Raw genomic sequence first — 14,369 nt, 5'->3', positions numbered from 1 at the left:
TAAAGCATATTTATGGTCATTGTTTGTGGAACAAATGTAGTGGCATCACCTCTTCAATATTTTCTACATTTTATGGGGACAAAAAATACTAATAAAACTCTCCAAAGAGGAGGAGGTGAACAAATTATTTCACAAAACACCAGCAAGAAGATAATTTAATTGAGGAAGACGAAAATTTATATATAGCACTCGATTTCACTCGGGAATGGAGACGAGCACGGGTCGCCAACTCCGCCGCAGCAACCGAAACCGCAGCCCACCCGATCCAAATCTCCACCCACCACCTCCGCCGCCGCCTCGCCGATCCACCACCATCACTTCTTCCAACCCCAAAACCCTCCTCCTTCCACCGCCGCCGCCATCTCCGCCGCCGCGATCGCCTCCGACCAACCCCGGTGGAGACGAGATGAAGAGATCTCTTAGTGTATGTGAGGCAAGCAGCCCCTTCTTCTCCTCCTCCTCCTCGTCCTCCTCCTCCTCTCGCTCCAGATCTACCGTCTGCTTACCGTTCGACGGATCTCCTCTCGCGATCCACCTTCGGCTCAGGAGCCTCCTCAAGGTCCTCCGGCGGCGGAGGCGGAACACCGGACTTCCTGCGGCGGCGGTGGCCGGGCTGCGAGATGGACTCGCCGCCGTGGTACATTGCGTCGCGAGGAGCTTAAATTTGTGCAGCGTCGCCATCTCTCTCTGTCTCTGTCTCTCCCTCTCACTCTGTACAAAGACCAAGACTACAAGTGAGGAATGGATCGATTCGTCTTCTTTTCTGTCTCTGGCTTCATAATAGAGCTTTTGGGGGAAGAGGAGGGGAGGGGGGTTGTGCTGCCTTTCTTGATCGGGTGGGATTTGTAGGATGGTCGGATTGGTGGGGGAACGGTAAAGGAGATGGCGCCACGTGGACTGGGGATGAGGTAGCTTTGCCTTTGATTAAAAAGGAAGGGAGGGAGACGGTTACGATGCCACGGGAATAAAGTAGTAGGACTAACAGGAGACGAGGATTATCATTTTGTGAGGTGGACGTGGACCGCTTACCTTTTCCATATGTCTCTTCTTTACCTGTCGTTTTACTAAATACTCCTCAACGATATGCTCCATATCTCCTATGCCCATCCACATTTTTATTTAACATTAAAACTTTGAATCCCTTTTAAAATATTCTTATACGACTATTAAGAAGGACACACACACATATATTTATATATATTTATTCATATCCGATATGACGGCCAATCATAGCCTATGGCAGAAAGCTTGCATAACTATGGCTGCAGACAATCTGTCGACCCTTTACATGCGTCTCGTCCAGAAACTAGAATAGCCAACTCATTGTTATTCTTTAACTTTATCCCAGAAAACAAAATCAGAAACAACACGAAATCTTTGACCGTACAGCAAAAGAAGATAATAAATACGCTTCGAACGCAGCTCAAGATAGATAAAAGAAAGAAAAGAAATACGAGCAAGTACGTTCCATTTACAAAGTTTGTAGGGAGGAATGAAGCTTTCGATTGACGGAGGAGATTTACGGGGAGCTTATTACATAATGACAGACGAGGAATAATAATCCTAAATTTCATTCTTCTCTCCTCAATCCGTTTACATCAGCAAAGAATGCAATTTTTTTGCAACTGTACATCTTAAGGAAAGAAAGAATATCCACTTGATGTATAACTCTTTCAAAGGTGTCAAATGCTACATTTGATACTCAAGAGGAGTTATTTTCCTAATTCTCTCGTCCAAATCTCTCTGCAAGACCAGTAGATTATCCAAATTAGTTGGTATTATATTTCGATTTCCTAGCAGCAAGAACAGTTTCTCTAATGCAGTCTCAAAGTCAGCTTATTGATGCCATATACTGTCCACAGTTTCCAAAGATGAAATAGTTGCAGGCTGCGATGGAATTAAACTTACCAGCTTCTGTTTCAAATCCCAGATTGATTGTTGTGTCTGCCGGGCAAAATATTTCAACGACTGACAATTGAGAGGAAAAGGAACAAGGGAAGGATTGTTGATTGGCAGCACTGGACAGAGTGAACAGTCGTCTCCACAGGCATGGACGCCATCAAACTTGCCTTTAGATTCATGCAGCAAGAAGATGTGATTCCAGGAAAGATTGCTTTGCATATCAAAATGCTTGGTTCTTGGTTTAATCTCAAGGCAAGTTTGACAGTATCCATAGGCAAGCGAAAACAAGCTACTGTCTCCGTCCAGTATAGCCAACCACTCCCCAGAGAAAGAAGAAAGAAGAACGATCAATATCTCCCTATAATATATGAAAATAAAAAGGCTTAAGATATCATTGAGATACTGAGTATTACCCCTCGTCGTTGAACCTCAATTGATCTCAGCAATGCTTCTTTCTTCGTCAAGAGATTATCAGGCAGTACTTTCAAGGGACGGTTATAATTCTTCCCACGGTAAATAATTATGGCATGACTGCTTCTCAACTTCTCCACTGTAACCAATGTCCCACCACTCTCAAGTTCAAGCAGTCTTGCTGTGTACATAACCTCTCGAATTCCTTTCTGCATTGTAATTATTTTCACGACCTCTCTATGTTTCCAATGCTGGTGAATATTTCCAATTACACCATCATAAATACCGCGCCTTCCTGCAGAGAGAATTATATATGTTAAAAGTAAACCAAGAAGCAAGAATCAACCTTAGTATCCAGTAAAGCATAACCACCAAGTGAAAAAAGAAATAAGAAAGATGTATGGATTGGATGAGTTGCAGGTACTGTGACGTTAGGGAAAAGAGTTCAAATACTATATTTCTACTTGTGTGATAGCCATACCAAGCAGCAAATATTCTTCCATCTTCCAGCCTATATTCCGAAAAGCCTGTCTTTCCTCTTCCGTTAAAAGTTCCTGATCAGCAGCTTGCTCAGAAGGGCTCCATGAACAACTAAGGTCAGCCAACTCCTTTTCTGATTTTTCAATCTTTCTAGTAAGCTGCAGATGGCAAACAAAACAAAACAAAACAAAAGGTTAGAATTTGAATTGTCATTTTGCTAGCATATAGCTATCAATAGGTCAAATCATACTATGAAAAGCCTGCGCTCCTGCTTTCTTAGTTCCCTTGTCAATCTCTCTTTATCAGCTTCCATTTGAATTTTGGCCTCACAATGCTCAGCATTTTGGCCAAGATGATTCACATGAATATCTTGATATTCCCTAAAAGTTCCAATATAACTTGTCCTGGATGCTAATTCATCAACTACATGAAATGAGTCAGCCACCTTTGATCGAGCTTCCTCTTCCTTCAATTGTTGGTCATGGAGCTCTGTCTCTCTTTCAATAATAGAATCTGCTACTCTGCCCGGGAGGAAATCTTTACCTCTATATAGGATGATGAAAAACTTGTTTCTCAATATCAGTACTCCTCCTGTAAGATGCTGCATTCATGAGCCTCAGTGTCAAGCACATGAAGCTTCAGAGAAAGGACTACTCATGAAGAAAGCTTTTTAGTTAGAATCAACAACCTTGCAAAAGCAAAAGAACCAATTATATTCTCATCCTTACAATTGAAAGGAAGGAGAAGAACATAAATATTTTGGAATATTAATACATAATTGTTTATTTATTTGTCGCATAAAACAAAAGGCTCCTTTCTCTCACAAAACTAGGAATTTAGAAAAATTAAGCTTCCGTGAAGCGCATCAAGTGGAGTACCAAGGATTATCAGTTCTAGTATAATGTACAATCTATGGCAATCCAACACTACATTGTTTAGTTGAAGTAATCATTGATCATATGATCTCTCTCGCACAATTTAAGGTCAACTTCTAGTATGCTACATGGGACAGTGTTAAAGATTGAGAGTACATAAAGAGGCTTTTGAATCTGGTTGAGGAAATCATCAGAAAAAGAACAATTAATAAATGCGTTAGCACTAATGAAAAATTATTAGTTTCACGTTATTTGGTACACCAAATGAGACAGGTTAAAATTTAGAATTGCATCCAAATAGTAGTACAGATGAGAATTCGTGGATGTGCTATATATATATTCAAACACATAGTATCAACATATTGTTGGCATCCAAAATTAATACAGTCAAATTGCAGTACCGACAACCATCAACTTGAATGACTTTAAAAGAAAAAATAGTAAAACATAAGCAAATAAAAATAGCTAATCTAACTTGCCTTGAGTTCCCTTGACATTTGCTCGTTATCAGTATTAGGAATTCCAACTTTTATAGCAATCTTAGCTATAAGACTTTTCTCCCAAAGCTTTAAAATTGCAGCAGCCAAGCCTTGAAGTTTTCTATTTTTACCTTTCATAAAGCAAGAGAAACATAACATTTAGAATTAAAATTCTATAACAACCTCTTGATGCATTTTTGTGTAAATCTGATGCACATATAATAAACTAGACAATCGATGAACAAAATGAACAAAAAGCAACCTACAGCAGAACCAACCTTCAAAAGCAAAAGCAATACCTGTCATGAAAAGGCTTGAAAAAATGTAAAAAATCCAAATGATATCACTATAATTACCTAATGCAAAATGTGTCGGTAAAGGACGTGCAAGCATCCGTAGGTATGTCAATTCATCATCCGTAAGCTTTAGCCACACTCCAGGAGGACACTGCCTAAATGGAGTCTTGAAATCCGAAACAACTTCTGGAAGTAGGTCAGCATCCACAGGTAATGGAGTCCGCCACCACCAATCAATAAAACGAGGACCTAACTCGTCCAACAATCTGTTGACCTCTCTCTCATAGAGTGTTCCAGTGACTGGGCCAACACCATTAAGCTGCTTCAATGTAGCCTCAAAATTCTCCACTTCTCCATTCTCTCTAATGAAGGATTCACCATCAGACTTTGTGGACAGATTAGCATTGTTATATTGGGATTGATAACTTTTTGCCAATGAATCTTCCCCAACAGGAGCAAGAGATGACTTCTGCGAAGCTTTTGGATTCATTGGATAGTTGATTCCCCTGTAAACAACGAGAGTGTCTTTCTTGCTCCAGACAACCAAGCCTCCGGTCTTTGTCTGCTTAACATATCAGCAAAAATGAGACAATGGATATTAAATACATTACAAATTCCTTGGAAAGTACTTGTCACAAATTGGCAAAACAGAGACAATGGACACAGATGTGATAAGAAGAACCACTAACCTCGACAATCTCCCTCGCACGGTCCATGTTGCGCCGCAGTGGCTCGACGATCTTAACCATCGCAAGCTCCTGCTTCTTCCAGGTTCTCTCAATTTCCTCGACCACCTCCTGCATGAACCCGGCCTTCTTCGCTCTCACCCACCTCTTCATCCTCCTCGCCTCCCCCTGCAGCCTAGCCAGTTCATTCTCCGTCAATATCCTCTCTGCTGCCGTCACCTCCCTCTCCTTCTTCTCCCTCCTAAACACCATCTTCCTCTCCGCCGCCACCCACGGAGCCTTCCTCGCCTTCCTCTGCATTCCATCTCCATCTAATTCCACCTCAGACATAAACTCGAACACCTCGTGGTCATGAATCCCATCCTTCTCGTAGCAATGCTCAGGTTCTAATGGGTTGGTTTCTTGGAGGGATTTGACGGTCCGGATGATTCCGAGCATGGCACGGCGGCCACGGCCGCCGCGGACCTTGGCGGTGAGAGATGAATCCCATTCATCATCGGCGGCGGCATCGTCTAGGGTTGACTTCTTCTTGGGATCGGAGAGGTCGAGGTCTTGGTCAGGAGGGAGGAGGAGGGGGCCCCGCATCCACGGGGGGGTGGGCATCTTGACGGCGCCGGAGGAGAGCCATGGCTTATCCGAGGAGAGGAAAGGATGGTGGGGTCTCTCCAAATTGGAGGCGGTGGATTTCGGAGGGGGGTGAGGGTTGGAGAAAGCCAAAGGGGAGCTGAAGAGAGGAAGAGGCATGTGTAATGTGAGCAAGAAGAACAGTGAGGGAGAGATGACTTCGATAAAAAATAAAATAAAAGAAAATATCTTTCTTTGTGCATTTTTACATATCACCCCACTGAATTTGACCTTATTGCAGAACAGTCAGAAAAACCCGTCTACTTTTTATTAATTACAAATCGGTCCTCCATTTTTCATATAGAATATTCTTTAGAGTATTGCAAATAAATAGGATATGGTTAGAATGTAGCCCTTGTACAACATTTGAGCGAAGCACATCAAATTCTGATCACTGAGCAACGTGATCAAAATATAATTCTAAAATAAAAGCATATTATCATCACCAACATAGTTAAACACTTCATGATGGTCTATATCTAAAAGTGATAGTTACTTTGAAATATGAAAACACTAATAAATAGTTATTTGCAACTCATAGTTAACTTGTTAGTCATGTCAAAAAAAAAATTCCTGGCAATTTCCACACAAGAAACTCAAAACCTGTCAGGTAAATTTTCCTAATCAAAATCATATACAGAATCTGCAAATCCTGATGGAAGGAAGGACCAACATGCACATCTGCAAAGGAATTATGGAAAATTTCTGTCACACATAGGAAGGAGTAAAACATATTCAACAATCTTGGTGCAAACACAACTGGAGAAAAATTTACCAGGAAGTTGCATTATTTGATCCAAACAACAGTTTATGACAAAAAGGTTAAGGGTGTCATCAGTAACAACTAAAAACCAATCAACTGATGGAAATAATAAATGTAGATTGCAATAGTATCAGCACTTATGTGCTATTAGATCGTCATCGCCAGAACGATAGCAATAATTTTGCAGATAATAACTCATATCATCCTCATACAACCGTGACAGAAAGGTTATATTTGAACAGAAAGTCAAACAGCACTACAAGAGATGATTACAGTTAAACCCATGTTGTTAATTTCCAAACCAGATCATATTGGCCAAACAGCACTACAAAATTTAACTGATCTTCATCCTTAATGCAACAAAAAGTTCAGATAAATTCTCTCAAAAATCAAGAAATAAAACACAATTCTAATTGCAAATTGTCAGTTAGATTATGCATGAGATGTGGTTAAAAATGATAACTACCATGGCACCATCCTTCAAATGAGCTTCCGTTTCAGTTCAGAGGAGACATGTTCCTATTATTATACGTGAGATGAGGTCATAATAAGGTTATCAAATGGCCATCATTCAAAATTAGTTGCCCTTTCAGGTGTTCAAGGCACACATGCCTAATTGCTGAATGTTGTCCAGAATGCTCATCATAGTGGAACAATGTCTGGACTCTGGACTTACATTAAGAGTAACTAGATAACAACATTTAAATTAGGTCCATGATAGCCATTTTCAGTGTAAAACAAAATGTAGATGCAAGCCGTTACAATAAGTGATAACTTTTACAATTCTTTGAGGAGCAAAGGATGTTTCATTTCTCGTAGGCAAATCTAAATGCATACAAATACAACTTAACAGGAAAAATTATCTCGGAAAGTTTGCACAAGAGCTTCAAGGTCCAGCATCTGGCAAATGCAACAAGACGTTCTGTAAAAGAAAGTGCAAGTGATAACTATTCCATAATGGAAATAGATAAATGATGCAACTCTTTTATGCGGAGCTTGATTATATTTGAAAATATCATCTTATCAAAGATCCATGAATTAGGTCCAACATAGCACTCCATATCATAGGGTATAAATGATACCACTGGAACAAGCTTGCAGGTCCATGTAATTGCTCTGGCGACCAGCATGACATAGTACACCAGCTAGTGATCTATACACCTGTACATATTATTTAAATCATCCTAAATGATAACACAACAAGGATTTGAGAAATCTCTTTTTCTTATACATTTTGCACAATTATAATCTTAACCTCTCAAAATTCATTTCATGAATCTAAGTTAGCACTATCTCATCGCAGTTGTTGTCTATTACATTTCAAACCAGCAAACCCAGGATGAACCTGACCCTCCTAAATCATAGGAAAAGTGAAATGTTCATGTCACAATAACTTAAATCTAAGGAAAAAAACTGAGACTTGATCTGAAGCATTAATTTAATTCCACAAAATCTTTCCATATAAAACTGTTATGATAAAAAACATAAAAATAAATAAAATATTGTCTAACTCAATCCAGAAACTTTTGACCAATAATAATAGCATGTGTAATACGAAAATCATTTAATGTGAATAGTTCTACCACATACAGTGATACAAAGACAAAGCCCATTAGACGACAAAAGGGCAATATATGAATTTTCTTTTGACTATCAAGATCCAATGTAATGTCTAAAATCTGAAATTGTTAAATCATAATATATATATAATGTTAGATGCTTCGGTTGTGTACCCATTTTAGTCTCAATAATAACATGCATATATATAATTATTTACTGTACAGTAGGAGTGCTGCCGTGCTAGAATGATAGAATCCAACAAGGCATTCAAACAAGTGCAACAACGGTTCTTTAGGGCACAATGGGAACACATAATATTGGCAGTGAATATACAATATACGGCACAGATTCTCAAATAAAGATGATTTCATAATACATTTTAAGTTTCAGTTCAATGATACACTTGTTTCAACAGAAATGAATCAGCTTTGTCTAAAGATGATATGAACCCCACTTCCCTGCAATTTTCAAGGTTCTGGCCATTTAAAGCAGCACGTTACTCCTAAGTTCCCAGTGAAAATGACAAGTTTGAGAATGAATTTATAACATGAAAAAAAAATAGATATAAAACCTTAAGAAGATCTCTTCTATGGTATGGATAAGAAATACAAACTCAAAACATAAAACAACTCCAAATGTGAAAGTGAAAAGGTTGAGAAGTATCATGTGCAAAATCGGTAAATGGAAAAAATGATACAAATCTGACCTTTGCTAGAAGGGCAAGGAAGAAATTTTCATCAGCTTTTAACATATTAAACATGTCCACATCAATCACAAAAGGAAATCCTGGATTACTGGTGCCTGAGGAATGGCACTTAAAGAAGCATCCACTCTTTGTCTATGCTTATGTTTTCCATGATGATGGCTACTCCGTGTAGAGCTCCTTTCACTTTTCTCTTCTTTTTCCTCATTTTTTCTAGTACTTCTATGTCTGTCTTTTCTACTCTTCCTAGTACTCGAGGCCTCATGCTTTTTATCACCAACAACTAAGTTTTCTTTCAGCTGAGAAGTCAATGCACTAGTATCTACTTTGTCTCTCAGTGTTCCTTGATAAGACTTATCTGGATACCTCTTTTCCGAAGATGAGGGCTTGTCTTCTTTGCCCAAAAGAACATCCCTGATAACACCAGATAGCGGATCTTCTTTTGACTCCTTCACTGTTGTTACAACAGTAGTCATGACACCTTCACCTTCATCCAATTTCACCACTGTTGGTCGCGGCTTTGTGTTCTTTGTCTTTCTTGGAACCAGTGCTTGCTCAGTGAGCTTGACAAGGTCTTCAATAGCACCATCATGATTTACTGGTAATAAGGGGTCATTGGCGTGTGGGTAATCATTTGACTCATTTTCAACTTTCTCCGCTGGAAGATAATACAGTCCATGCCTTTTACGATGTTCAGCAAGAAGAGAAGTTGACCCAACTAATGCTGCAGATTCCTCTTTGGTCTCCATAGTATGACGACTGACACGGTAAAATGAAATTGATGCAGGTGGAGTAGTACTATCGTCTTCACTCAAGAATTCTGTCAGATCAGCAAGACTTTCCTTAAGAATAAGACCCTCAGGTACTGGAACTCTCTTCTGAGCAATCACAGAAACTGGTCCTAGCTCTTCAGAAAATACCATGTCCATAAGATTGACAATTTCGCCAACTTTATCCTTTCCTGCAAAACCCTCCTCAGCTTTCCAAGCTCGAATATCTTGTAACATGTGAACAAACCCGAGTACATTGCGTGCACGCTCCTGAACCTCCACTTCATCACATAATGCAAGCGGGCCACCTGCTGTTTCGATCAAATTGAGCATGTACAATATAGAATCAAGTGTGAAAGGATCATTCCTCTCCAATGAACCAGAAAAGGAGGTGGTCGGCATGACAGAAGTAGCAACTCCCTCCTGAATCTCAGCACTAGCTTTATCATCTGTTAGTAAACCACCCTTAAGCTCTTCTCCAGTGATTGAGTTGCCAATAGAAGAACCATGAGCTGATGATTCTAACTGCTCAACATATGTCCTGCAACAGAAGGTAAGAACTTTAAACATGGCTTGGATGTAAACAGCTCTCACATACGTAGGCAGAAGGTTAGTCCTCGGCTGCAGAAGTGCCTCTACCAGCTCCAATGGATTCCTCGAAAACTCGACATACTCCCCTGAAGCCCATGCAGCAGCAGACAAAACACTACAAAGAAATTGGTTTCCCAACAAGGCAGGGTCTATCAAAAGATCCCGAGCAACATGGACAAGCTCCGGCCTCGCATCCTTCACCCTCAAGCCGATATCAACTAATTGCTGCTCGATCTCCTCCCCCTTGGCACAATGGATATTCCTTGCCATTTCCCCCAGTAGACCAACATACCAATCAAAATCCACAACCAGCTCATACACATTCCTCCCGCATGTCGCAAGCACAGTCTCGAGTATCTCGTTGGCGAACTCGGGGTCCGACTTCGCTGCAAGGCCAACCAAGAGGTCGGAGATCTCGACAATATTTGACTCAGACACCATCTTTATCAGCAGTCTCAGTGCCTCGCTACGAATGTTGTGGTCGGTATCGGTAAGGTAGCGGACAATGCTAACGCGGTTATCTTCCACAGCCCAGGAGTATTCGGGGCCCAGCATTGCGAGCGCTTGAAGTCCGAGATACCGGAGATTGGGGTCGTCATCTGAAGACATGAATTCCTTTATCTTCTCAATTGCAAGCCTTACTGCCTCCCCATGGCCACTAAGCCCTAATGATACCGTTCGGACGCACTCGAACACCAGCGATTTGGCTGACGACCGGCGCATGAGTTGGCAGATTGGATCAACGATGCGAGCGGCAAGCCGGGGCTCTAGGGGTGCAAGCCGCGCGAAGATCTTCAGCACCTTGATGAGCACCCAATTACTTTTGGAATCAAGCAAGATCCGATAGAACTCGGGAGCAAGGGGGAGGAACGGCCCGGGGTCTGCGGGCGGAGCCGAGAGCTCGCAGAACACGCCGACGGCGGCCGACACGGCGCGAGGATCAGCGAGGCAATCGACGAGCGGCTTGAAGAGCAACGGGACGGAACTTGGGGAAAGAGAGATCACCCGGGTTGCGGCGGCGATCGCTTTGGATTGGACTTGAGAAGCGCGGGAGATGAGGGGGACAAGATCGGGCGCGAGGTGTGTCGCGATGTCGGGGGAGGCGGCGAGGGAGATGAAGTGGAGGGGAAGGGAAGGGGCGAAGGGGGAAGTGAAGGTGGTGAGATCCTTGTGAAGCTGGTGGGTGGTGAGGGGGAGGAGGTCGGTGGTGGAGGGGTGGAAGGAGAGGGAAGCGGCGAGGTAGGCGAGGCGTTTGATGGGGAGGGAGGAGGAGGGGAGGAGCTCGAGGGCGTGGAAGGCAGCCCAGGACATGGAGTGGAAGTGGAGGGAGGAGAGGTAGGTGAGCTTCTGAAGGGCGACGGACTTGGTGGAGGGATCCGGCGAGCGGATCTCGCGGCGGATGTCGGAGAGGGAGTGGGAGATGAGGGTGGAGGAGGAGGAGGAGGAGGAAGAATAAGTGTGAATGGATTTGATGAGGTCATCGAGGGAGCGTTGGAAGAGGGAATCGACGAGGGAGGGCGAAGAAGAAGAAGAAGAAGAAGAAGAGGAAGTCGCCATGGGAAGAGAAGAGGAAGAGGAAGAGGAACAGGGGGGATTCGTTCTTATTGAGTTATAAGTAAAGAAGAGAATAACCCGAGCGGCCGAGCCTGTTACTTAGTAGTTGGGCTTAAAATAATTGGGCTCGGATTAGGGCCCATCTCGTGGAGGCGTTTTGCAGGGCGATGGTTTTATCGAAGTATCCCTCTGGACAGCTTGGGTTATTTTGGTATTAGTTCTGTAACAAGATAAGTCGGTTATTAGTTACTACTAGCTTGCCCAATTTTATTTATTTCTAGAGTATAAGTTCATAGACTAATTATATACTAGATAAAAAGAGATATATATATATATATATATATATATATATATAGCATTGAATCAAACGGATAACTTCTGTATAGGGCTTAGAAATGTTTAAAATCTGATTTGAGTTGGAGTATTAATTAACTGGTTTAAGTTTGTTCTTATCCTATAAAAAGGAGAAAAACAAAGTACTTATTGCTTGTCTTAGTCAAATGTTAGTTTAATCTTTGAAATCATACAAGAGGCAGCTACGCAATTCCACGTATAGATTTAACACAGTTTGATCTACCAGTGCACTATTAAACCTTTTCCAGCTAAACACAGACATTGATTTAAAAACCAACCACTTCTTTGGTTCCCCAGTCCCCACTGCAACCAAAACACTAAACCCTAAAGTTGTTTATGATTATGAGATGCAATATATATAGGAAATGAAAACATAAATTCCAATTAAAGTTCTACTTTAATTGCTTCTGTACACTAAGGAACGAAAACTTAAAACCAAAAGATAATAATACCACACTACCCTACCATACACCTTACTGCCTGCCTGCCTGCTTGCCTGCCTATGGATTAATGAAGATAATTAACTAGAGGGAGAGATCCCATCACCGCTGGTGAGTTTAATACTCCGAGCCTTACTCATCCTGTACCTTGTACGAGTCCGCCGTGATCTCAGACAGCCAAGTCCCGGGGAAGAGCGACTGCCCCAAAAACAAGTAGATAAAAAATCTTCACGTTTATTTATTGGGACTTTTGACTTTTATGTAAATAGTGAAGTTTATAAGGATTTAAATGAGAAAATGATGTATTAAGGAGATAGGGGTAGATTAGAGAATTAACTTACATCGAGCTCACGTTGTACGATCTTGGGCCGCTTCTTGGGACGGCGGCGAGGCCGGGAACCGGTGACCGCGTAGATGTCTTCCTCGATCTCCTCGGCCGATAGCGAGATCGAGAACTTCACCCTCTCGCTCTTCTCCTCTCCATCCGATCGCCGCCTCCCCGTCCTCCTCGGCTCCTCTTCCGCCGTCGGGGCCGCCGCCAAACTAGGGTTCGGCTTCTTCCTCCCAATCCCTCCACTCCTCGTCCTCATGCTCCACGGTCTATCCGCCTCGGGTTCCGGTTCCGGCGCCGGCACGAGCTCCATCCGGTCCGCCGCCTCGCGTAGATGCCCCATCAGCTTAGCTCGGAGCTCCTCGAGCCCGCCGTCCTCGTCTCCACCGCTTCGGGGGAGGGCTTTCAGCCTCCGATCGGCTGCGGCGTCCCCGGTTGCGTCGCCTTGGCAGTCAGCGCCGGCGGAGGAGGTCACCCTCCGGTTCCCACATGGCTTCAGGATCGGGGAGGAGAGGCCAAGGAGGGGGGTAGTCGGCGGTTTCCCACGCAAGTCCGCTGCCGCCGCCATGGTAGAGAGAGATACAAGGAGAAAGATCACGTCGCCGCGGGCAATGACCAGATCCTTTCTTCTCCTTTATGGGGTTAGTTGCTTGGTTAAGGGAAGAGAGAGAGAGAGAGAGAGAGAGAGAGAGAGAGAGAGGTCTAATTAGTAATAACGCCTCGCACTGTGGAGGGGCATCTCAGGAATTTCACAGCAATGCAACATAAGCGTCGGAGGTTGTCTTATGGCGACCGGATGGAATACTCGAAAGAAGTCACTGTTGCTCTTCGAGAATATTAAGAGCTTTTACTCGGAAAAAATTACTAATTCTTATTGGCGGTCATTTACAGGTCCATTTCGAAAGTCCTCTTCGATGGTGACGTGACGTAGCTCGTGGGTCGACACGTAAGCGATTCTAGTGGGCATAGACGTGGATAAGGAATTAGCATCGAGTAAATGAGAATATTATTAATATTTAAAAGGTTTTCTATGAGGTAGGTGTGAGTACGTTAAATTATATAATATTATCTTGATAGTATTTCCAAGTAGGTTATTTGATACCCTAAGAATTTTCCATTAAGAAAGCAAAGAAAAAATAAATAAAGATATGTAAAAATTAAATAATTTATTAACTCAAAAACCTGAACTCTTAAATAACAAACTAATTATATATATCATATATATTTTAATGTGTTATCTAATGAAGAGAGATGGAAGGAGATATACTGCTGCTGAGGGGAAAAGAAAGTCCAACCCAACCAGCAGCTATTAACTATTTGATTGATTGATGTTTGCTTAACATTTGAGAAAGAAAGAAAGTTACTGTACAAGAGTCTAAAAAAGATAGGAGTGAGTAATTGCTATGTGAAATCTTTAGGATGAATTGGAAAAGAATCCAGTATTAGTTTTCTGAGTTTGGATTGATTTAAATATGACACTATTAAATGTTTTATTCTCTTAAAACAAACTGTTTATCATTGGATGAATCTGACATACTCCAAAGGCTGTA

At 42.1% G+C, this 14,369-nt stretch overlaps 3 protein-coding genes across 7 annotated transcripts; all 3 read right to left on the bottom strand.

The window, feature by feature from the left end:
- Nucleotides 1-18: 18 nt before the first annotated feature.
- Nucleotides 19-5,905, bottom strand: LOC140773144 (chloroplastic group IIA intron splicing facilitator CRS1, chloroplastic-like). Of its 2 annotated transcripts, none has more exons than XM_073115543.1 (8): nucleotides 5,133-5,905; nucleotides 4,504-5,005; nucleotides 4,148-4,278; nucleotides 3,044-3,394; nucleotides 2,795-2,951; nucleotides 2,316-2,608; nucleotides 1,909-2,220; nucleotides 19-711 (listed from the first exon to the last, which is right to left on the bottom strand). In XM_073115543.1, exons 1-8 carry the CDS (start codon nucleotides 5,871-5,873, stop codon nucleotides 196-198), a joined length of 3,003 nt encoding a protein of 1,000 aa, XP_072971644.1. In that variant the 5' UTR covers nucleotides 5,874-5,905; the 3' UTR covers nucleotides 19-195. The 2 variants fall into 2 exon arrangements, with proteins under 2 accessions (XP_072971644.1, XP_072971645.1); XM_073115544.1 differs by having other exon boundaries at nucleotides 1,909-1,968; nucleotides 5,133-5,734.
- LOC140773146 (AP-3 complex subunit delta) lies at nucleotides 5,715-12,231 on the bottom strand. Of its 4 annotated transcripts, none has more exons than XR_012106418.1 (2): nucleotides 8,783-12,231; nucleotides 5,715-5,853 (listed from the first exon to the last, which is right to left on the bottom strand). XR_012106418.1 is itself a non-coding variant. In XM_073115546.1 (1 exon), the coding sequence occupies exon 1, from the start codon at nucleotides 11,695-11,697 to the stop codon at nucleotides 8,848-8,850; it is 2,850 nt and encodes a 949-aa protein (XP_072971647.1). In that variant the 5' UTR covers nucleotides 11,698-12,231; the 3' UTR covers nucleotides 8,642-8,847. The 4 variants fall into 4 exon arrangements, 1 of the variants encoding a protein (XP_072971647.1); XR_012106420.1 differs by lacking the exon at nucleotides 5,715-5,853 and adding an exon at nucleotides 7,165-7,438; XR_012106419.1 differs by lacking the exon at nucleotides 5,715-5,853 and adding an exon at nucleotides 7,608-7,677.
- Nucleotides 12,232-12,405: 174 nt separating this feature from the next.
- Nucleotides 12,406-13,512, bottom strand: LOC140773149 (uncharacterized). Its single transcript, XM_073115549.1, has 2 exons — nucleotides 12,830-13,512; nucleotides 12,406-12,686 (listed from the first exon to the last, which is right to left on the bottom strand). Exons 1-2 carry the CDS (start codon nucleotides 13,385-13,387, stop codon nucleotides 12,621-12,623), a joined length of 624 nt encoding a protein of 207 aa, XP_072971650.1. The 5' UTR covers nucleotides 13,388-13,512; the 3' UTR covers nucleotides 12,406-12,620.
- Nucleotides 13,513-14,369: the final 857 nt, after the last annotated feature.

Source organism: Typha angustifolia, chromosome 13 (genome assembly GCF_048772165.1).
Source record: "Typha angustifolia cultivar Huaian chromosome 13, ASM4877216v1, whole genome shotgun sequence".
Taxonomy (NCBI): domain Eukaryota; kingdom Viridiplantae; phylum Streptophyta; class Magnoliopsida; order Poales; family Typhaceae; genus Typha; species Typha angustifolia.
Note: the sequence above shows the minus strand (reverse complement) of the source record. Positions and strands in the feature narration are given on the sequence as shown.